This window comes from Diabrotica undecimpunctata, chromosome 7 (genome assembly GCF_040954645.1).
Source record: "Diabrotica undecimpunctata isolate CICGRU chromosome 7, icDiaUnde3, whole genome shotgun sequence".
Lineage (NCBI taxonomy): Eukaryota > Metazoa > Arthropoda > Insecta > Coleoptera > Chrysomelidae > Diabrotica > Diabrotica undecimpunctata.
The window spans coordinates 136,676,879-136,700,647 of NC_092809.1; the positions used below are offsets into that span (position 1 = coordinate 136,676,879).

The following is a 23,769-nucleotide window of genomic DNA, read 5'->3' on the forward strand; positions in this document are numbered from 1 at the left end:
CAACCCTTTCTGGGTCCTGGCTTGTTCTAGGATTTTCCGCCATTCTGTTCTGTTCCTTGCTTTGTTTTTCCAGTTAGTAATCTTAAGTGTTTTCAGATCTTGTTCCACTTGTTCCATGTATCTAAGTTTGGGTCTTCCCTGTGACCTTCTTCCTACTGGTCTTTGTCTCATAATATGTTTTGGTGTTTCAGTCTCCAACATTCGTTCAACATGGCCCATCCAGCGCAGACGTCCGATCTTTATGGATGTTATGATCTCGGGTTCGTTGTATGCTGTGTACAGTTCAAAGTTATATCTTCTGCGCCATATGGCATTTTCCTTTACCTCCTTATATATGTGTCTAAGGATTTTTCGTTCAAATGTGCCTAATAGGTTTTCATCGCTTTTCGATAGTGTCCATGTCTCTGATCCATATACAAGGACCGGTTTTATCAGGGTCTTGTATATTTTGCATTTGGTGTTTCTTGTGATGTTGTTAGATCTTAGATGTTTAATTAGTCCATTATATGTTTTATTAGCGATATGTATTCTTCTCTTAAGATCTTTACTGACATTGTTATCTGCGGTAACTAGTGAACCTAGGTATGTAAAATTTTTCACGCTTTCGATGTTATAGTCTCCTATTGTCAGATTCTGTAGGTTTCTTTGGCCTGTCGATTTACTGACCTTCATGTATTTGGTTTTTATTTCATTAATGTTTAGGCCACTGTTTTGTGCCGCTCTTTCTATCGCATTAAATGCTTCTATCATCTCTCTTTCGCTTCTGGCTATGATATCAACATCATCTGCAAATGCCAATATCACTTCTTGTTATTATTGTTCCTCTGGTGTTGACTTTTGACTCCCTAATTATTTTCTCTAATGTGATGTTGAATAGAATACAGGATAGGGCATCTCCCTGTCGTAGGCCCGTTCTCACATGAATTGTATCTGTTAGTTCGTTTTGAATTCGAATTTTGCTTTGTACTTTAAGTGTTTCTTTTATGATATCAATGAGTTGAGTTGGAATATTATGTATTCATATATTTTAGGTGCCAGAAATTCACCGTTTAGAAGTAGTAAAAGACATCCTGACGAAACTACCGCAGGAAAATCGAGACAATCTAGCGTACCTCTTCCAGTTCTTTTCGAAATTGGCCAAACACCCCGAGAACAAAATGACTGCATCGAACCTGGCCATAGTTCTCTCGCCGAATTTGCTCGGCAACAAACACGAATTAGACGTAAATATTGGAAATTGCGTCACTGTTAATATTCTAGTCGAACTGATGATAAAAGAGAGCGACCATTTGTTCCCTGAAGATGTCAGTAAATATGTGAGCGTGATGGACATATTTCAGGAAGATGATACTTCCAGTAATTTTAAGGTAAGTCTCTTAAATTTCTACAATGTAAATCCAACTGTGTATTCTAGTCTGTTTTCTTCTCCGTTATCCAGTTAAAAAAAAGACTTTAATAATAAAAGAAAAGATAGTTTGAAGCCAGTCCAGACAGTCCATATTGAAGCCATTTTACTGTTGCTTCTTTTTTTGGACGGAAAAGATTTGATTTCACTTTTAGAGCTTCTGTACCAATCGCTCTGATGAATCCTGGTAGGAGGAAATACGTATAAGCGAATATACAGACTCACTATACGTGAAATCAAATCTTAACTGTCTTTTCTTCTATTTCGGTTTACTGTTTATGAGTACAAGAAACCAATTCGCCAAGGATTTTTACTTAGATGGGGAGATATGTTGTGGAATGCAACTTTTATATTCTCATACCTCTCTTACACCTTTAGCATCGTTTGTTTTGCCTTGCAATTTATAGAAGGCACAGATTAAAGTAAAAAATCTGAATTTTGGTTTCGTCCATAAAAATCTTCGCATTTCTACTTTGGTATTTTACTTTAAAAATAATTTGACACACTTGTCAATCCATCTTTTATCTTATCTTAACTTATCTTCATGTGGAAACCAATAGGTCAATTTATTAAGTCTATTTCATCGGTAAATGTCAATGGAATATTTTTGTTTAAAATTCGGGTATTGGAGCTGAAGTAGAAATTATTTGATGCGTATTAAGGAAATTATTTCATTTCTCCATTCATGCAAGTTGGGGTTTAGAAGAATAATTAGACTTTAAATTTGACTTTCAAATATATTCGTATCTCATTCACCTAATGTAAATATGAGAGGTGACATTATTAACTGTATGTATTTTAAATATTTAGAAATATTTTTTGCGTATATACTGTTTTATATGTAGTTATTTCAACTATTTGTTTGAATTGTTTTTTCTTGTTTTCTCAGAACCGAGTGTGAGAACTTCCGCTTCTCCGTCATCACTTTTACAGCTAAATCCAAATTCCCCATCAGTTTTTTTTTTGTATCTTTTGCCGGTTTGGTTGCGCTAATCCCGGAACAGACAGACCGACAAACGGATCGCACAAAACTAACGGATTCTTTATCCAATAAATTTTTATACTGTGTTTCTTTTAGGCTAGCAATTCGAACTTGGATTTTTGTATGGATAGTCCAAGGCCGAATCAAAGAAAGAAGAAATCTGCTCCAGTACCTCCAATTAACAACGCTAAGGTGGACAGCACGCCCAAGTTGGTGCCTTTATCGCCAAAGAGTTTAGTAAAGTAAGTAAATATGTAATTGCTTCATATGTATATATATATATATATATATATATATATTATATATATATATATATATATATATATATATATATATATATATATATATATGTATGTATGGTCTCAAACCGTGGCACTTCTTCCCAAACGAGTTGTATATAATGGCGTCCGATGAATTTTGAAATGTTTTGGTGTGTATAATAGTTATCCTATTTTCAAACTGGGAATCTTTTTCTCTATATATTCTTCTTTGTGTCCTTATCGTCTTTCGGAATAACTTGCTGCTAGTTTTTGGTGTATTTCTCTTTGAGTTAGCTCCTCTTTTGTACGTATATGTGCCATTGTTTTTATTAGAATTCTTGTTTTACTACTTCACCCATGATTTGTAGATCATCAAAAGCAATGTTGTAATTCGGTTGAGATACACTAATAGTTATTTGCTGTCGTTTCAGAAGTCCTAAAATTATAAATCACATCCATTTTCTTAAACCAGAAATCACTTCGAGAAGTTACTAGGGCGGTCCGATAAGTACTTAGCCTACAAAAGAAAAACGAAAGTTTTGGAAAAGTGGCGATTTACTTCTCAACATAGTCTCCTTTTAGCTCAATACACTTGATCCAGCGATGCTCCAACTTCTTTAATCCGTCTGAAAAAAACGTTTTCTCGAGGTGGCGGCGATGACCTCCTCATTCTACCTAAAATTTCTGCCCGACGAGTGCTTTTTCTAAGTTTGGAAACAAAAAGAAGTCGCACAGGACCAAATCTGGTGAATACGTTGGATGGCTCAACAGTTCGTAGCCCAATTCGACGAATTTCGCCAAATTGGGTCGTTTTTTCTGTAATTTGGAGTCTAATCGGCCCAATAATTCGGCGTAGTAGAGCCCTGTGACCGTTTGGCCCTTCTCCAGGTACTCCATGCAGATCACCCCTTGTAAATTCCAGAAAATGATGGCCATCACCTCTCCGACCGACAGGACAGTTTTCATCTTCTTCGGGTTTTCCTCCACTGTTTCGACTAGAAACTCCTTCGGATTACACTCGAATATCGTCAACCACTGCTCTGAAGTAGTCTCACGGTTGCGCTTGTTGTCCGGAGTGGGCAAAAGCGGCACCCATCGCGCCGATAGCTTTCTAATTCCCAAAATATCATGCAGGATGTGACATACGTGGTCTTTTGAGATGCCCACTGTCTCAGCTACCTCGCGCATCTTCAGTCGCCGGTCTGCCAATACTATTATGCTATACTGCTAATACGATCGTAGATTTTTGTCATGTCCATCACTCCCACTCTGACTTCACAGGCCAAGCACACAAAATGACGGCGATATATGTCAAATATAAACTGTCATGTATAAATTCTTTCTTTTCTAGTTATCAATCTTACATATTTTTTTTCTTCTCCTTCGTATGTGTAAACCATCTGTCATCATCAATGTAAATGAAATTTGATGCTTTATTTTCAATTAGAACTCTCATCTGATTCATCTAAATAACTCATTTAAAGCTGGGCAAAAATTTTAGGCGCGTATTATATTATATTGAACATACTGACAACAAAACTTATTTATTTCTATAATTTTTAACCTTTTATAATTTTTCCGGCATTTCGACATTTGCCATACATAACACACGCCCATTAAAAAAAACGACTGAATAATCGATTTTTTTGCTGTAGAACCGAAGAGAGTCAGCCAGTACACATTTCCCAGTCCCAAACAAATGCGCCTCCTCCAATGCAAAATCCCAAACCAAAATCGGAAGAAATTCCTCATCGGCCGTCAGTACAAACCAAGGAAATTCCACCAAACAAAATAATAGTACACCCCAGTACCTTGCCCAGGCCGAGCGATTCGCATAAAAAACAGGCGAATACGAGAGACGGGGTAAGTCAGACAATACAGAAATCGGATAGAGGTACGATGACTGAAGGCGTGAACAATAAACAAACTGTAAATGTTGATCCGAAGTATACTTCCAGCATCTATCATAAGGTAAATTAAAATTTTATATTTACGTATTGTCACAGTTCTGTTAATTTTTTAATATAATTTGCTCTATTTTGTGCTTTTTGCCGATATTTTAGTTTTAGCGAATTTTTAGTTATTTTTAATGGCTCAACAGCAATACAACAGGTAGCGAATATGTAGAAAATGAACAATAACAATTTTACTTAAACCCACCGGAATTTTATTTGGTTTTCTGTCGTTTATGCGTTTGCAGGTCAATTTAACGAACAACTTGATGATATTGTTATATGTGTTTCAAATAAGTGTAACATTAACAATACTAAGGTATAATTAAGGCTTGATAATTCGTACAGCTCCGCCTGTTTTACGAAAATCTAACTCAAGCTTTTTAAGAAGGATTGGATTTAAAATTTGTTTTGGTACATCTAGCGTCTTGTATCGACTAAAATTTGAAACTTTGGTTTGGTTACTTACAATATATATATATATATATATATATATATATATATATATATATATATATATATATATATATATATATATATATATATATATATTATATATATGGCGTTGATTTACTGTATTAAAGCATTCAGATCCTCCTATCGGTTGAGATTTGCAACGTTAGTTTGGTTATCATTCGACAAATGGCGATGTGTGGTTTGAGAAACGAACTCTTCACTAGAGAAATTAGAAATTGAAAGTATTAACTAATCTAGAACAGTTTTGAAATAAATATGTGTAAATAAAAAGGATTTAAGTAAATTTCACATCAAACTATGGAATTTTAAACAGAATTTGTTTTAGTGCAGGGTTTAATATAACCGACTAGATAAACCATACAAAAGGTGCACGTGTTTCACTCAAAAACTATCACACATCTGTTGGATGAAAGGCAGTAAAGTACACTTTACTTTGTTTTCAAATTTATTCTAAACATGTTGCTCTAGCAATTATGTAGTAATCATATCGGCGATTAGAGAGCGCTACCAGCTAGAAATCGCTTGAAAGAATAACAGCAGAGCTTGGAAATGTATATAAATAAGACAAGATAATTAATCGAAAAACGAAAAATACTTACAGTTGATTTAATTATAAACTGAATAGCCCATCACCAGGTCCATGATACAAGGTTAACTACTAAAATGGGAGATAATAATGCTGCAATTGTTGTAAGTTGTTAAAGTATAAAGTAAGCCAATACTAAGCCTATAATAACATAAATTTAATATAAGTGTATTGCAACGATGCTTATAATCTAGCAAGCTATCTAAGAGAGTCATGAATATTAAGGTCAGCGGGTTGCTATTGTTCCGAGGTGTGAAATTCCATAAACAAGGAATCTACCGGAAACGCCTTTTTAATGAATTAATCCCTTTTGTATGGAATTTCACACCTCTAACCTCTTAGAGCCTCTAACCTCTCAAAGCAAATTTAGAGAATTACAGACCGATTAGCCTCCTCAGCCATATATATAAGTTGTTTACGCGAATACTAGTTAAGAGAATGGAAAGAAAATTAGAGACTTATCAACCAAGGGAACAGGCAGGATTCGGAAAAAGTTACAGAACAAATGACCATCTACAAAGTATAAAAACCCTAATAGAGAAAACAGTGGAATACAATAAACCTCTGGTTCTAATATTTATCGATTTTCACAAAGCCTTTGACACAGTTGAGCTAAGTAAAATATTACAGGCGCTTAATGAATGCAGGCTAGATTATAGATATACTAAATTATTATACAAAATATACCTGCAGGCAACAACCACTGTCAGATTACATACTAACAGTAATCGCATAAAAATAGAACGGGGGTTAGACAAGGAGACCCAATGTCACCTAAACTTTTTAATACGGTGCTAGAACATGCTTTTAAGAATTTGGATTGGATGACAAAGAGAATAAAAATAGATGGAGAATATCTAAACAACTTACGTTTCGCCGATGATATACTTATAATAGCTGAAGATCTAGGTATCGCAAGAGAGATGGTACAGGAACTCGTTGTGGCTACAGAAAATGTAGGTTTAAATATAAATATCTCGAAAACAAAAATCATGACCAATTTGGTACCCAACCAGAACATCAGTATTGGTGGAAAAGAAATAGAACTCGTAGATAGATATAAATACCTGGGACATGAAATTATGATTGGCAGGGATAACCACACTCATGAACTGAAGAGAAGAATCGGCCTTGGGTGGGCAGCATTTGGAAAACTGAGAGAAACTTTTAAATGTGAGCTGCCCACATGCCTAAAGAGAAAGGTATTTGATCAGTGCGTCCTCCCAGTCTTGACGTACGGAGCAGAAACACTTACCTTAACAAAAGCAGCAGCTACCAAACTGAGAGTCACGCAGAGAAGAATGGAGCGGTCCATGTTAAGAATAACTCTGCGAGACAGAATAACCAACGAAGACATCAGGAGAAGAACCGGAGTGACTGGCATCATCGAGAAGATAGCCAGACTAAAATGTAGATGGGCAGGACACATAGCCAGAATGACAGATGGGCGATGGACAACGAGGTTATTGGAATGGAGGCCAAGGGAAGACAAGAGAAGCGTCGGTCGACCACCTACAAGATGGACTGACGATTTAAGAAGACTCAATAAAAACTGGATAAGAGCGGCGCAAGATAGACGGTACCATTATGTACTGTGTACCATTATGTAAGTATGCTTGCAATACGCTTATATTATATTTAAAGGAAAGATAGAAGGCCGAAGACCAAGAGGGAGATCTCTAACACGATGAGCAGACCAAATAAAAACTCTGGTAGGAAACTCCTTACATGAAGCCGTCCATATGACAGAGGATCGCAGCCAATGGAGGCAGCAAGCTAATAATATTTAGTCTAACCGCGCCCTGACAAGGGCTCGAGGAATGAGGAGGAAGAGGATTTGCGTTATTTATACTTTCACAACAATTGTTGCATTATTTTCTCTCTTTTTTTAGTGGTGGTAATATTCCATGCTGATTCTAACGGTATTACTGTGATAATTTATCATCATCGTCTCTAGCTCGACAATCCTAACTTTATTTATGCTCGAAATAGGTCTGAATGACCCCGACCAGGGTTCTATGGGCCAACGCAGTAAGGCAGCTTTGGCAGAACTTAACAGTTGTTATGAGAAGGTTCCAGTTATTCTTGGTACAAGAGCTCTGTGTATACTAAATAAAAGACATATAGGTTATTGACAAAGAGATTATATATACAGTCGACTCTCGTTAATTCGAAACTCGAGGGACTGATGCTTTTTCATCACTTTCGTTTTGTAGACAGAAGGTTTGTAAGATATCGAATGAGGATCTTGCTTCTTTAACTGACACCTCTACCAAATGTTCTGAAGTTTCGTACTCATCTTCATCGTTACTGTTTTCATTCGTATCTGTCGCAGATAAAATTTCGCCAATGGTTAGTGAACCTGAGACGGCAATATCTTCATCCACTAAAAAGTCAGAAAAACTCACACCGCTGATGTCAACTAATGGTTCTATTACTGGTTCTCCATCATCCTTAAGTATTGGAAGATTTTCCTGATCTTCGTTTAAGAAACCGGATTTTTTGAGCAGTTGAGAGTTGTTAGGGGTGTTACACCTCTGCATGCCTTGTCAATCAGTAAGATAGCTGTCAGAACCGTGATATTTGCAGTTAGCTGCTTGTCGAGAGATTCTAAAACGAGCTTAACAATTTCTTTGCGATAGAACATCTTAAAATTGTGGATCCCTTGGTCATGTTGAGACAATATAGGAGGACTGTTGTGGACAGTGCAATTATCTAGAAATAGTAAAATTTTCCGCTTTTGTCGTTTCATGTCCCCATTAACTGTTAAAAGCCAATTGTTAAAAAGTTCTGTCGTCATCCAAGCTTTTTTGTTAGCACGATAATCCGTAGGAAACGAAACCTTTAAAACATCGCGGTTTCATTGCTTTTCCTATCACTAAGGGTTTCAGTTTTTCCGATCCGTCCATATTTACTGCACGTAAAACTGTCAACCTCTCTTTACTATGTTTTCCCCCGTAACATTTTTCCTCTTTAAAGTAAGCGTCTTGTCCGGTAAACATTTGAAAAGTAGGCCAGTTTCATCAGTATTAAAAATGTCTCGGGTACCATAGTTTTCAATCAAGATCTTCAATTTACAGTGCCAATCTAAGCAAATTGCATCATCAACACTTCCACTTTCCCCAGAAACTTTTTTAAACACAACTCAATTTCTCTTTTTGAAATTTGTAAGCCCCCCTTCACTTGTCGCAAAGTTTTTGATGCTTAGAGTAGGCGCGAACTCTTTTGCGTTTTTCCTTCCAACAAGTTTCCGCTAATAGACACTTTTTGTCCTCTACTGTCTCAGCCAAATGACCAGACTTTCTTCCAGACGAGGAAATTCACCTTTAGTAGTTCTTTTCCGTACTCCAGCAGTTTGAGCAGCATTAATTTTCTCCTTGTGCTTTATTATGGTTGAGAGAGTACTCAGAGGAATCTTAAATTCTTTTGCAACATCACTTTTCTTCTCACCTGCCTCTACTTTTTGGATTAACTTCATCTTTTCAGCAGTCGTCAAACATTTATACTTTCTAGGGCTCATGACTAATAAAAGTTTAATCTGTATACCAACGAAAGAGTAACAGTAACTAATAATAAACAAACCAATTTGTGAGAAGTGTGTGTCAAATATGTAGTCACATTAATCATAACGAAAACAAAGGCGCACAATCTTTCCGCCTCTTTCTCTCTGCAACTTTGAATTGTCGAGTGTTGGTCGCCGATGAGTTCGAATTATTGCGTCGTTTTGTTATATAGCAATGAATTTTTTCCTTCGAATTACCAAGTGCATAAAAATATATTGATTTAGTCCGAAATATAAACAGTTTTTGTAGGGAACTCGTCGTGATAACTTTGAATTATACAGAGGTTCGAGTTATCGCAGATTTGAATTAACGCGAGTCGACTGTACCAGGTTTGTCCAAGAACCATGTGTAGAGCAGACGAGTTCCAGAGAAAAAATGGCATACGACGCGGTTCTAACTCGCAGCATTAGACATTAAATATAAAAAAATATATATGATGAGCACCTGGAAATTTAAAATTTAGTTATGTTCACATTATAATCCTCTATATTTTATTTATCGTACTAGTGGATATTTTGATTTGCATTGCTGTTTATTATTTATTGTTCTTAGCTTGCTTTTGCTTCTCAATGCAATTTGAATGTTTTATCATCTCTTAAAAACGTCGACTAAATATTTTCAACTCATCTCAAATATTTTTAAAATTATTTTTTAACTATGATTGTTAAATAGCCTGTTAGGGTGCAGAAAATAGAAGTGGTTGGTAATTATACTTCCAGTATTTACTATAAGGTTAGTAGATAAACGTAGTAGTGTCATCTGATTTCTTGTCTTTTTCGGAGTGTTGCTTTAAACTAAAATTTGGAATAGAAATAACTGCTTACTAATATTTTGTAGTATTGGAATTTTTGTCTGGCATGTCTACGCCTTTTTAGTGAAAACTAAAATGCGACATAGCGTAATATGCTGACGTTAATCAACATTAAATTTTATTTAAAATCTTTATTGAATCAACAGTACAATGTTTCAATAGTGTACAATGTAAGGCAAGTGTATGGAATACTCAAATTATTTCAAAAGCAGCTAGCCAAGCTACTAGCTCATTTTATTCCCAGCTAATAATATCGTTTTAAGAGCGTAGGCGCAAAATTTCCGGCCAATGCTTTTTAAATGCACTTCATTTTTTTTCGAATCCTGAGAAAACTACTAAATATTTTTGAAAAATTTAGACGCAGAATGAAAGATTACATTATTACCGAGGGCCGAAAGTCCCTGAAAACTTCTATAATTTTTATTTTAGTAAGTTATAGATGTCAAAAAGAAAAGAAAATTAAGTGTGATTTTTAATTTCAAATATCTCATTAAAAAGAAACTTTTTGTTTATTCTAATGGACTTTCGGCCCTTGGTAATAATCTAATCTATCATTCTGCGTTTAAATTTTTCAAAAATATTTAGTAATTTTCTCAGGATTCGAAAAAAATGAATGCATTTAAAAAGCATTGGCCCGAAATTTTGCGCCTACGCTCTTAATGTATTGTAGATCATTTGGGGATATTATTGTGGATTTCTTGGTGGAATTTATTTAAACTGATTACATTTTATCTTGTATTGTTCTTCTTTATAAGATTCTTTCAAAACATCTCACTGCTCTACATTTTTTTTTAATATTTTCTTCAATTGCTACCTACTAATTTTGGGATAAAAAAAACGAATATTATGTGGAAATTATTTTGTTAGCTATAATTTATGTTGTATAATAAACTACTATGAGTCAATTTGAATTGCCTTTAATGAGGGATATATTCCAACAGTTCTAAATTATTGAGAAAATGAGTTACTAGGATTTAAGAGAATCATGTATTGGCTTCAGTTGATCGCATTTTATTAGCTTGTTTCTTGTGAGTTCCGAAGAATCTTTACATACAAACCAGCAGTAACCCTGCAAATATATCTCCGTTCCAACAACCTTGATACCTTTTCTCGTTTATAGAAATGCCCTGATGGAATATTTCTTTATAATCATGATTAACAGCTTCACAACTAGATAGAAAAGTCGAGGTGGAAATGGGGAAAAGTGCATAACTATGTTCCTACGACCATGATACCCTTTTCTGTTACTGAAATGTTCTGCTAGAATTTTCTTTATGCTCATTAACAGCTTTACAACTAGGGGGAAAAATTCGAGGTGGCAATGGAGAAAGTACATAGCTCCTGTCTAACGACCTTGATACTTGATGGATTCGACCGTTACTTGATGGAAATTCATTTTATGTAACAATAAAACACTGAAAACTTTGTTTTCAAACTTCCACAAAATTTATTTTAAATTCTTATCACTACAGCTGTTTCGGCTGATTGCCTTTCTCAAGTGATCTGTTGACTTGACCTTGATACTATTTTTGATTACAGAAATTTCCTTTTTGCATACTTATTAGTCACAGTTTCAGAACTAAGGGGAAAACTTAGGTCGGAATAGAGAAAGTGGATTTTAAGGGACAAGTTACATCCGAGTTCATGGAATTTGTCCCCGTAATACTTTCACTGAATTAGGATCCCTTTTGTTGCCTCGAATAACTGCCGTGAGCAGCACCCACAAACCAGCAGCAATCTGCAATCAAAACTCCGTTCCAAAGGACCTTGATACTATTACGTTTATCTGTGGGTTCAGAGATTAAGTGAAGCACAACGTGATTTGACTAACTTTCTTTAACTGCAAAAACTCACTTAATTAAAAATATCAAAAATTCTGATTACATTAATAATTATCGCTTACAATTTACACTGATATCGTTTACAAAACATTTCGCCAATACTAGTCATCAAAGACCGCCTCAGCGGGCTTATATAAGCAGAACAAATGTTCTCGAAGTAGGGATGGCGGCCGAATCCACGCGATAATACAAAAATTCCAGAAAGTTACCGGCGAAGAGAACATGTTCGCATTGGGTCGTAGAATATTCGCGGTGAAAAGAGTATTATCGGCATCGCTAAAGCACAGGGCTGCAATTAAGGACATGTAACACAACAATACCTTTTTTCCATTACTGAAATGTTGTGATCAAATATTTCTTCATGATCATCAGTCACAGTTCAACAACTATAGGGAAAATAGAGGTGGGAATGGAGAAAGTGGATGTTAAATTCATATTGTGAAATTCACAAATATTAATAATTTGGCTACTGTGCCCACTTCCAAACTGAAAACGGTTGTTGCTAAAAATCAACATGACTTTTATCTTTTAATCAGTTTCAGCAAGCACAAAATATAGGAATTAGCTGCTTTTTAGGGCCCACAACAATTACAGTATTGGACACTGTAAAACTGTTTTCATTGCTTATATACACATCACGGTTGAATGTGCTGGATGCGCATATGCAATTTTCTTAAATTATAACTCATTTCTAATGTTCTTTTTTCTGTATTAGGTGACCCCAACTGTGATACCCGATAATAAACCAGATGACATTGAAGAAGTTCAAATTAGACGAAAAGACCTGAGTCAAAAGCCAGAAATCCCAGCTCGCCCTTCATCCTTAAGAACGTCAGCCCAATGTTCGGTCTACAACGTTGCCAACAAACAACAACCAGCCTTCATCAACATACAGGGTAAACAGGAATTCTACCAACCCGGTCACGACAACAAGATAGCCGACAAGGAGAGGTTCTTGGGCCATAAACCGGAAAACAGAGATTCAAACCACAACAGTGAAAACGAAAGAACGATCTCGGAGAACTCTAGGAATAGTCTAGAGAGCCAGGGCAGTTTAATGGTTAAATCAGTCGATAGTTTAGGTGAAAATTGTGATACGAAAAACGCTAATCAAAACGTGCAGAAATCTAGTCATAATCGAGCTAGGTCAGACGGAGGGATGATCGATTTGAACAAGGGGATCGCAGTAGGCGCACAGGGTAGGAATTTAAGCAAACCGACGCAACCTCCACCTCCTCCGCCCGATTTGATAGGGTAGAGGAACGTCAAGAGGCGAAGAAAGTTTTAAATTTTTGATATAACTCTCATGCTTCCACGTTCAGTAAGTGACATCTGATGCAATAATTGTTTTTTAGGGTGTTAAGTTTGACAACCAATTGTTTTATTCAACATTTTCAGTTACTCTTGTATAATGTATTCTCACAGTATATTGTTAACTATAAACAAAGGCACAAAGAGGATTTTTAGATGATTAGTTTGTTCTTTTCATCCAATCGATGGATGATTTTGCAGTTCTTTGAAAAATCTTATATATTTGATTATGTCTGATGTGCTGGTCAGATATTACATACATTTATGCCATTCTTATATCCTTACCACATTTATACCTCCTCTAATCATAAAATAGACTGTAAAGCGAATACGTAATTTTTCAATTTTTCGTTTATTCTTTGGAATCAATAGCAGCAAAATCACAAAAACAATTTCGGCAGCTTCGGACCTGTCCACTGATCAATTCTCGACTTGTAAACCATCATAGATTTGCACGTGCGCATATTGCCACGCTTCTTATTTATTTTTGGGAATCTGTTATGTGGATGCCATTGCCAAAAAGGTAGCTGAAATATTTTTGATCTTATTTAACGATTTAAAAGGCTTTAAAGGAAAAAATGGTTATCAGTGGATGGTTTTTTAATTTGCTTTTGAGTGTCAAGTTTTTGCCATCTTAATTTTATTACAGCTATAGCAATAGCGAATTCTGGTAAAATTCACTTACACAGATTTCAAAGGAGTCCTAAAAACATTGCGAAACATCTCACCATAACAGACGATTGATCTAACTAGTCACTAAAATAACGTTACATTTGTTCTGTTTGCATACACATGGTCTCCTTTTTTATTTTTAAATATAATATAGTGCTTCAGGTATCAAGATCTCGTAGGTTAACTTTTCTTTAACAAGTTCATCGTGTGTCCTATCAGCTCAAGTGATTCGGTGCCATTATAAGAAGAACAGCAGAATATCTTTAAAAGATGTGCAACGGTTTGGTGGATATGAGATGTTGTAATTTTTTGGGTGTCTTATGCTCCAACAACGACAAATCGTTGGTCTACAAAAACTGGCAGTTATCTGAGAAGAATAACCGTTTTTTTGTTTTCTTTTTTAACTTCACCACGTTTAGGTTTTGTTGATTTTTTTAGCTTGTTTTCCTCGAATTTAATTTAGTTTCTTTTACTAGGCTTTAGTATAAGGTTGCTGTTGTTATTTTCTCCCTCATTTCCTTTTTTGTTCACCGTGATCGTCCCTGTCTTTCTTTTGCATCAAAATATTTTTTACAACTTCTAAAATTACACCACGCACTGTCACTGTGGTTTATTCAATGTAACAGTATTAGTACACGTTCGGTGTACTAATACTTATCATCAAAAGTAAGAAAATAAAGCATTACTTCAGCAAAGGCATAATTCTAAAAAAAAGTACAAAAATGCAAGACATTTGTAACTTGCTATATGTCATTTATTACTTGTCACTACTTTAACATTAACCTCTTTCCAATGACCAAAAAAAATTCTGAAATATATATTTTTATATTAATTTGTATAATACTGTAATGTCTAATTTACATCACCTCTTTGTAGATCATATTTGCAAGTTTCTAGATATTCTTCCTTTGACGGATATGGTTTTTTCGCATTTTAACAATTCTCTCAATTCTTCTACTGCTATAGAACTATTTAATGTATGTCGTTTCCTTCATTCATAATCTTCCCGTTCCTAAGCTTTTTAGACAGTGGGAGTGTAGGCGATGTTCCAACCGGCCCATACCCTGCTTATTGTCGCTGGTTGATAACAGCACAGTATTTTTCGCAGTTCTTTTACTGCCAGACAACTATTTAATGTCTGTGCTTTGCTTTTTTCATTATCTTTTCGTTCCTATGCTTTTTATCCATTCTTTTCTTTATGGTTGATCATTATTTTAGAATTACCACTTTTGGATTCACAGCACCTCTTTTCTTCAATATTGATATAAATTGCACTTCATAATTCAGAGAAATCTGTAGCCTTTACGACGACATTTTTGAAATGACAGATGACAAGTGGAATAATTTATAACAGTTGACGTTAATGTCAAACAGAAGTGTTCAAATTCTCTAGACCTATCTTCTTCTCAGTTCCAGAGGTTCCACGCATTGTCGAATTTTTTTTTATTTTTAGTTCACTTTGGAATTTAAAGAAAATCCGTCTGGCAATATTGATATTGCCATGGGACCTATCAGTAAGTTTTTACAAAAATATGTAGCTAAATCTTTGGAAAATTTTATCCATATCAATACTAATTCGGTCAAATGACGTCATTGTTAAAATAAGACATGACAAGGAAGGAGTAGTTGATGACAGTTGACGTTGATGTTTATCAGTAGCACAGAATAAATAACAATCAGAATGCCCACTCTCCGATGCCGCCTTTGAAGTGTGTCAGCACGCGATCGCCATATTTTAAACGGAAACATAGACTCGGATTGAGAAATTTGTGACAAGCTACGACAGAACTGTAATTTAAATTTTTAGAGATTATTAATTTAGTAAATTTGAGATCATTTATTATATTCTTCAACTAAAAGTACGAATAAAATAGTGCATATTATTATGTCTATGGTTGCCGTAAATAAATTAAACCGGGTTAATTTTCCTATGCACATCAGATAAAATTTCACTGAACAGCACTGGTTTCGTTTAAAACATGGCTGATTCCATCTACGCGAAGAGTGGACGTTCTGATTGTTTATTATTCTGTGTCAGAAGTATTCAAATTCTCTAGACTTCTTCTGGTCTTGTGATAGATCTACACTGATCTCGATCTATTGTAGACCCTTCATTTGTGAGCTGTTAGGTTAGTCTCAAGAATAGCGTCATAATGCTATTGGGATAGACCATTTTCTCAGAGTATACTTCAACTTACAGAAGGATAATCTGTAAATCACCCTATCAGGAAAATCTAAATGACGTATATAAAGAACTGAAAATGTTGAATATTTTTTAAAAATTCGGATTGTATTCGTACTTGTTGAAGTCACAAACTAACACTGAAATGTAAACACTTCCTTAATAAAATTGAGTATGGTGCATATGTTGTTATTCTCTCCAAAATTTATTTGATCTAGAAAAAGTTGTTGATATCAATAAATATTGCTAATTTGTATGTGATTAAAAATAAATTTTGGAAAGGTTATAGAAAATTTTAAATGCATGGGAATTTATAAATTTTTTAAAAAGAATAAATTAGTAACTTTGCTTTTTGTTAATTACTGCTTTGCTGGTGGTCATAGAACCGATGACGTCGTATGATAAACAAACAAAAAGATGAGGGCAAAGGGAATTGGCTTGAAAATAGGTTTTATAAAAACGGTATGTCCAAAAATAACCAAAGAGCGAAAAATAAAAAAAACGTGTGGATCACTTAGGAGAGAGCCCAGGGAAAACTCGACGAAAAAAAGTCTTAATACGTTTGTACGACTGCTATTACCGCTTCGATCGATTAAATCGTTTTTTGGGTTGTGAGAACAAACAGAAGTTCGACAGAATTAAATGTGGCGATAAGGGTGGATGTAGCAGCAATTCTTACTTTATTTACTCATTTTCGTGATGTTTTTTATCTAGGTTACAGTAGGCGTTGTATTGATAAAAAATGATTTATTTCTTCTGTAAACTAGACTTAATGGTTGATCATGGCGGTAGACTCAAGTCTCATTCATAGTATTGAAACAAAGCATAAAATCCAAAACTTTAGCCAAATTTCTCAGACTGCCTTATAAGATCCACAGGGTTTCTAAGTCGCTCTCAGTTAATCAAGTATCTTTCAAGATCATAAGGTTGATGGATGTCCTTCTCGTTTATTGTCTCCAAGACGTATATGATCACGTTTAAAGTTAGAAATTCATCTTCCTGCTATTCTTATTGAAGATAGAAGATCGTTATATACGTACAACCGTTCAATATTAATTTTTTTCAATTTTGTAAAAATACTGTCACCCCAGCTTTGCATGAGTTGACAGATCTACACGAAACTTCAGACATGTTCATCATCATCAAACAGTTGTACCATGTTTAGACGAATAAAAATGACGAATCACATAGCGCCATCTGTTATCGGAAGATAAACTTACTGAATCACCATAATATAGACACTTGCTGTAAGAAAACAAAACTTTACAAAACATTCACTGAATGTGAAAAGTATATTATATAGGAGTAAAATACAAAAGAGAAATTTCTACAATGATATAAAGTGTTGAAAGACCGCAAAAGTGGGCGGATAAATAATATAATTAACTAGAGAGGCAGAGCAAGAAATTATTGTAGACAAAATGTGAAGGAACATTAAAAAGACAGAAAATTTCAATAAATCTTATTTGAAGCAACGAATACATCATCAGTGGAAGAGGCAGTTATAGTAATAATTACTGTTCACGAGAAAAAATAATGTAGAATCAGTATATAAGAAAAAAATCAAAATAAAGTTAAAAATGACTTTCAGAGAACCAGAGAATATGAATCAAAAACACCGTGAACTGAAGTTGGACATTAAAATTAATGTAGGAAAAAGGTATCGTTTAAGTCTAAAAAATCAAAAAAACATGAAATTTTCCTGCTGTGTACAATAGTCGCAAACCCATTAAAAACAATAGATGTGCTATGTTGCTATATAGATGTCTGCTTTGTTATATATTATTCTTTATAAATAAGAAATGTATAAATTTCCCATGTATGTATTGTTGATGATAAAATTGACTATAATGCATTTAGAAAAATCTAATTTTGTTGCATTTCCTTAGTGGTAGCGAAGGAAACTGTATTAGTGACACTTGTTAAGAAATACATATTTTAATTCACAAAAAAATAGCAATAAAATATAGTTCACAATGGTGATATAATAATTAGACCATTTCATAAATTTTATTTTATTTGCATACATGGTTGCTACGAAAAATTAGTTCAGTGAAAAACTACAGAATATGTGTTTCTTTAGTAGTATTATAGTAATTTTGACAGATGTAAAATTCAATGTATGCTTTATCCAAATTTGTTTTTGTGGATGTAAACGGTAAAACCATGTTATATAATATATAGTCTTTTTAGTAACTGGTATTTTGCTACAAAAATTTTACTAGTTTCTAAAACGCCCTCTTTCAAATTATTAAGATTGATATTCTTTCCCACAGATATTTAATTTAAAGTACAATCTGCATTTTTCTGTGTAGTCCTTTTCAAATTATGTACAGTTAGAGATATTTCAAGCAGAATTGGAGAGTTGTATGCTTGTTTAAGTACTGGTAATCAAATTAATAAATATATCACGGGATTTAGGAGAGAAATTCGTGTGAACTGTATTTGGGTGCCCGCATCTCTTTTGTTAAGACAATTGGAGTGTTTGCTAAGACAATAAAGATATAAACATGTAAACGATGCAAAGTGGTAAAAGAAAATACTTAGATAGTTTTTCAAATATTGTAATATAGATATTTCGAACAAAAATGGGGAGATATAATTCCTGTTGAGTTTAGTAGAGTTCCCTCGTATCTTTTATTGAGACAATCAGGATGCTTTTCGATCTCAATAGCTTCTCGTGTGATCTTTGGTCTGAGCAGACAGATGTGAATTATAATTTTAAGGCTTTAAACATATATTTTATGATCTTCAAGGGTATGAAAGTAGATGTATAACAGCAAAGTTTGCGTTGTAGAAAATTAATTCAGTAAGCGAGTATATATTTGAGTTGCCTACATACATACATAAGAGTTAACGCTAGGAAACAGGAATATACATTTCTATGGTTTTGTTATCTTAGGTAGTATTATCTCTTCATAATTTATTTTCAATCGAGTCTGTTGCCCTTCACAAATTTTGTTCCTACCCATTTCATTGTTTTATTTCTTGTTTTTTCGTTGCGGTTTCTTTTTAAATTATTTTAGATAGCCAGATGATGGTTTACAATAAGTACTCTGATTATTAAAGATGTTAAATGACTTTTTATTAATTTGGGAGCTTTTGAAATGGAAAAATTTTGTAGAATTGAGAAAAACTGGCAACCTTTGATGTTTCCATCTAGATGTACAGGTAATATTTGATGTAAGCCTAGGAGACAACAAGCCACTCTTATAAGTTAACGGGTCTTTAACGGTTTTGACGCTATTTCAACGTTTGGCATGTGTCATATAAAACGACAAAAATCGTCCAATTATATACGAGACTGAATTGGCATGGTCACGTGGGATGATGCCACGCATCACATCTAAACTTTGACGATAAAAATCAAAGCATGTCACTTTTTCTTACGATCTACAAAACTATCCCACTCCCAACCTCTGCTTGAGGTTGGGAGTAGGAAAAAAATCAACTAGTACAACTGAAGAAATGCGGATACCATAGTTTGTCTCCCACATTTATTTGAGATATTAAAAAAAATACTATTTAAATGGGAATAAGCCACAATTAAAGGTTAAAGTAAGTTTATTGACGTTTCAATTTCCACTTCGCAAATCGTTCTGAATAATAATAAAAAGAAAAAAAGACCGATCATTATTGACGTATATAGATACTTGACATTTTGAAATACAAAATATTGTTAATAAATTTCGTAAACTATAAAAGATGCAAAATAAAAACTAGTAACAACTTTATTTGAAAGATTTATTAGTGTATTAAAAAGAGTATAGCGTATAACATGGTTTCACGTTCAGTATGGTACTCTTATTGAAGCGTATAAAAAGTCCGTATGTCCTCCTGTTTGTATTTAGTATTTCTAACTATCCTATATACGCTTGTCTACGTCTTAGCCTTTTAACACTATTTATTTCATATATGAATAATTCTAATACCAAATAATGTTTAAGTTTTAGAATATCTATTTTTTATCTGTAGCTTCAAAAGCTCAACTTGTGTACTGTTTTATTTTATACGAACCCGATAGCTTTTTCTGTTTTAAAAGAAATTTTGCGTTGTTTATTTAATATGTATTTTAGTTACTGGGTTGGTGCCCCAAATATTGCCTTGCAGTTCTTCTCTGTACTTCAACTTTTCTATTGAAACCGTGAAAATAAAGTTATGTAAATAGTTTAATTTATTTTTAAATCCCTACTTTAATCTTCCTTACTCTTTAATGTCGTTGGAACTGGCAGAAGTCAACATATAAGATTTAAGATGGTGTGATGTCGCCGCTATCGGCAATATTTAATATGTAATCTTTCGGAACTTCAGAAAATAGATGGATACAGTGATTTCAACGAATTTTACTTTACTCAGGTAAGGGCGCGTGTGCCAGTTACAGACCATATTTTAAAAAATCCTGAATACTATTCCTCTACTATATATTTGAGGCGTTGATATTGGAAATACAGTTTAAACCAAGGCTAATAGCATCGAGAAGGTGGCAAGTGCTTTTCTCACCTCTGAGTTATAAAAAACGTTAAAAAAGAGATAAAGCTGATAACGTCATCATCATTGGCCTAAAAAAGAAGATAAGTGCCGTTGTCAAATTTTGTGTCTCTAGGTACTGTGTTGTAACCTACAGTAATCCCTCTTCAACCGCGGGGGTTGCGTTCCGAGGAGAAAGACGCGGTTGGTAAAACCGTGGTTGGCGAGGGATCCACGATCCAAATAAAAAATTTGAAATATAATCCCAATTAGGATACGTATATTAGTACATTATATTGTAATGTATAATGATATATGATGAAACAATCAATTAAACAGCTAGATAGTCATATTTAATAAATGTATACCTTTGTGTACATATTACGAGTATAGAATGCTTTAAAAACTTCATTTTTTAAAATATGATGAGATGGTTGGCTGCTTCATTTTCTTCTTAATTTCATTTTGCGCTTCTTTGTATGGTGCCAATAAGCTTGTCAAGCCATTTTTGAATTTCAAACTCCTTTCCATATAAGGATCCACGTCAAACACTATATCCTGAAGTTTTTGAGCAGGTGATAATATCGTATTTATGTTGGTTAAAGTGAGAGACTTGAATGCCGTCTCGACTGTTACTTCTTGAAAGTTATCGTCTTCATCGCTTACTCTATTATTTTCCAGTATTTCGAGAAGCTCCTGTTCTGTAAGTTCACGGTCATTGGCGGCTAGAATTTCTTAAACATTACCTGACTGCAGATTTTCAAAACCTTCCCCATGTATTTTGATCATTATCATTGACTTAGCTTCAGGCCATAGCTTTTTCCAACACTCGTTTATAGTTGAAGTGCGTATTTCATCAGTGGATTCTTTGATAATAGTTACACAGTGAAAAATATTAAATTGTCTCCAACTATCGGTAACGGCTAATAAAGGATATAATTCCATACAGTCGAAGATACAGCTGAGTGTGCGCCTTAGGTAATACCATTTAAATGCAGCTATTATTCACTTATCCAAAGGCTGTTAAAGCGAAGGGGTGTTGGGAAGTAGAAAGGTAATTTCTACATTTGAATCAATTCAGGAAAGTTAAGGGATTCTGGATGTCCAGGAGCATTGTCGACAAAAAGTGCTTTAAACAGTAGCGATTTTGATGTTAAATATTGCTTGACACTAGGTACAAAATAGTAAACCAGTCCGTAAAGACCAGCCAGTTGATTCTGTTGATCAAAATTTACATTTATTAATTTAGAAAAAATAATCTGCTACTAAAATTTATCTTAATAATAAATAGAAAATATAACAAAACAAAAATATACAAGAACATGTCTTGTGACAATGTGATCTTACTCAATGCTATTTATTTATTTGTCAAGAAGCAATTACCCAATCTAAATACAATAGTATAATACTGTACAATATGCCCAATTTTAAAACCATAAATCAATTGCACTTGAATTTGGTATATTAAATTTTTTTAAACGCTCACTATGGCAATTTAATAGAAAGGTTTCCAAAATCCGAATGTTATATTACAACTGAAAGTCCTTATTCACTACTTAAACTAGGAGAAAACGAATATCTTTAGTCTTTTACAAGATAAAATCAATGACACCTAAAATTTTACTTTTATATTCTTATCTCACAAATTCACGAACAACAAATAAAACCAATCCCACAAAATGAATGTTCAGAACCAAAAGTCCTTATTTATTCTTTTAAATATTGTTTAAAAATTTATATAGATGGCGGTACTGTAAAGTGTCGTAAATGCTTCTGTTTAAAAAAATTAACGGTTAAAAACCGTTCTAAAACATTAGTCCATTTAGGCGAGCTTGAGAAAAATTAAGCAAATCAGTTTAAACTGGCAAAAAAGAGACGACATTCTTTAATTTTTTTACATGTATCCTGGCAAACTAAATTCATTCTATGCGCATGACAGTGAGTAAATAAAGCTTGCGGTGCAATAGTTTTAACTTTTGCCTGGATACCATTCATTTCACCAGACATCACGGCAGCGCTGTCATAAGTTTGCCCTACCAATTTATTTTTGATATCAAAAAATTTTAGTCTGTTCTTTAACAGCAAAAATATATTCTGCTTTATGGCTTTTACTCACGTCCGTAAAACCTAAAATCCTTTCATAAATATTACCACCTAACGCGTATCGAACAACAATTGATAATTATTGTAAATGACATATGTTGGTAGTTTCATCTACTTATAGTGAAAAGCAAATGGTTTCCTGAATCTCAGATTTAATAACGTTACTCAAAATGTAACTAATTGATTTTATTAATTCGTTCTGGATTGTTTTAGATACACTGCTAAATGTCTTTGAATCAGAAAGTAAATTAGAGAATTCCAAATAGTATTTCTTAAACATTTTTATTAGTTGTCTATAATTACCTTGATTTAATGAATGCTCCGATTTATCGTGTCCCCTAAATGATAATTCCTGACAACTTAAAAAAATTACAATATCAACTAAACGACGTAAAATTGCGTGATTCTTTTTTACAATTTAGTTATGTTTAATAGCATTTTCACGTTAGGCATTATCTAATGAAACATAAATATTTTGTTTTCCAAATAAATCGAATTTAATCTGGTTGTATGTATGATCTTTCGAAATATCATGTTTATGTAAAACCCTAAATAATTCCTTTAAATTATCGTAACCAGATTCACACCACGGATTTTGATGTTTGCCCCTATTTGTCGAAAATAAAATGCAAGGACAACAGAAAAGTTTGTTTTTTTTTATTTCACTCCCGGTAAGCCATGAGTACTTGCTGTACCAATTATCTGAAAATGATCTATTACTTCCCTTACCCCCCGCACTAATATTTATAAGCCGGGACATTTTATTCAAAGGACGCCCCTTTATTTTAATAACAATTTGTTCTTCGTATGGAATAGATGAAAACCCATTTTGCAAAATTTAATTTACAATATCAGATTTATCAATACTTACAGTTTCTCCCATTTTTTAGGTTAATTTCCCTGAATTTGTTTACAATTTAATTAAAAAAAAACTTCTAATATATCAAAAAACCCTTTAACCTTTAACTATATACGGCAGACGTAACGTATCGTAGTATTACTTTAGAAAATAAAAATAAAACCCAGAAAGAAAAGCTAGTTCGTGTACTCAATATCACTTCACTACTTAAGTTCTGAAGTACTTATCCATCCCGAAATAACATTTCATCCCGCGCTCGCAAGATACAGTTCGCGACCAATCACCAATCCAAATGAAG

The 23,769-nt window shown here is 33.8% G+C and overlaps 1 protein-coding gene across 2 annotated transcripts in view; it reads left to right on the plus strand.

Moving 5' to 3' along the window:
* The window catches only part of LOC140445885 (rho GTPase-activating protein 44-like), an 81,281-nt gene extending 61,066 nt beyond the window's left edge, over positions 1-20,215 (plus strand). For both annotated transcript variants that reach the window (XM_072538294.1, XM_072538293.1), the window contains exons 6-9: positions 1,032-1,367; positions 2,484-2,629; positions 4,303-4,618; positions 12,593-20,215. In XM_072538294.1, coding sequence (XP_072394395.1) covers positions 1,032-1,367; positions 2,484-2,629; positions 4,303-4,618; positions 12,593-13,135 — 1,341 coding nt within the window. In that variant the 3' untranslated portion in view covers positions 13,136-20,215. The remainder of the gene's footprint in view (positions 1-1,031; positions 1,368-2,483; positions 2,630-4,302; positions 4,619-12,592) is intronic.
* Positions 20,216-23,769: the final 3,554 nt, after the last annotated feature.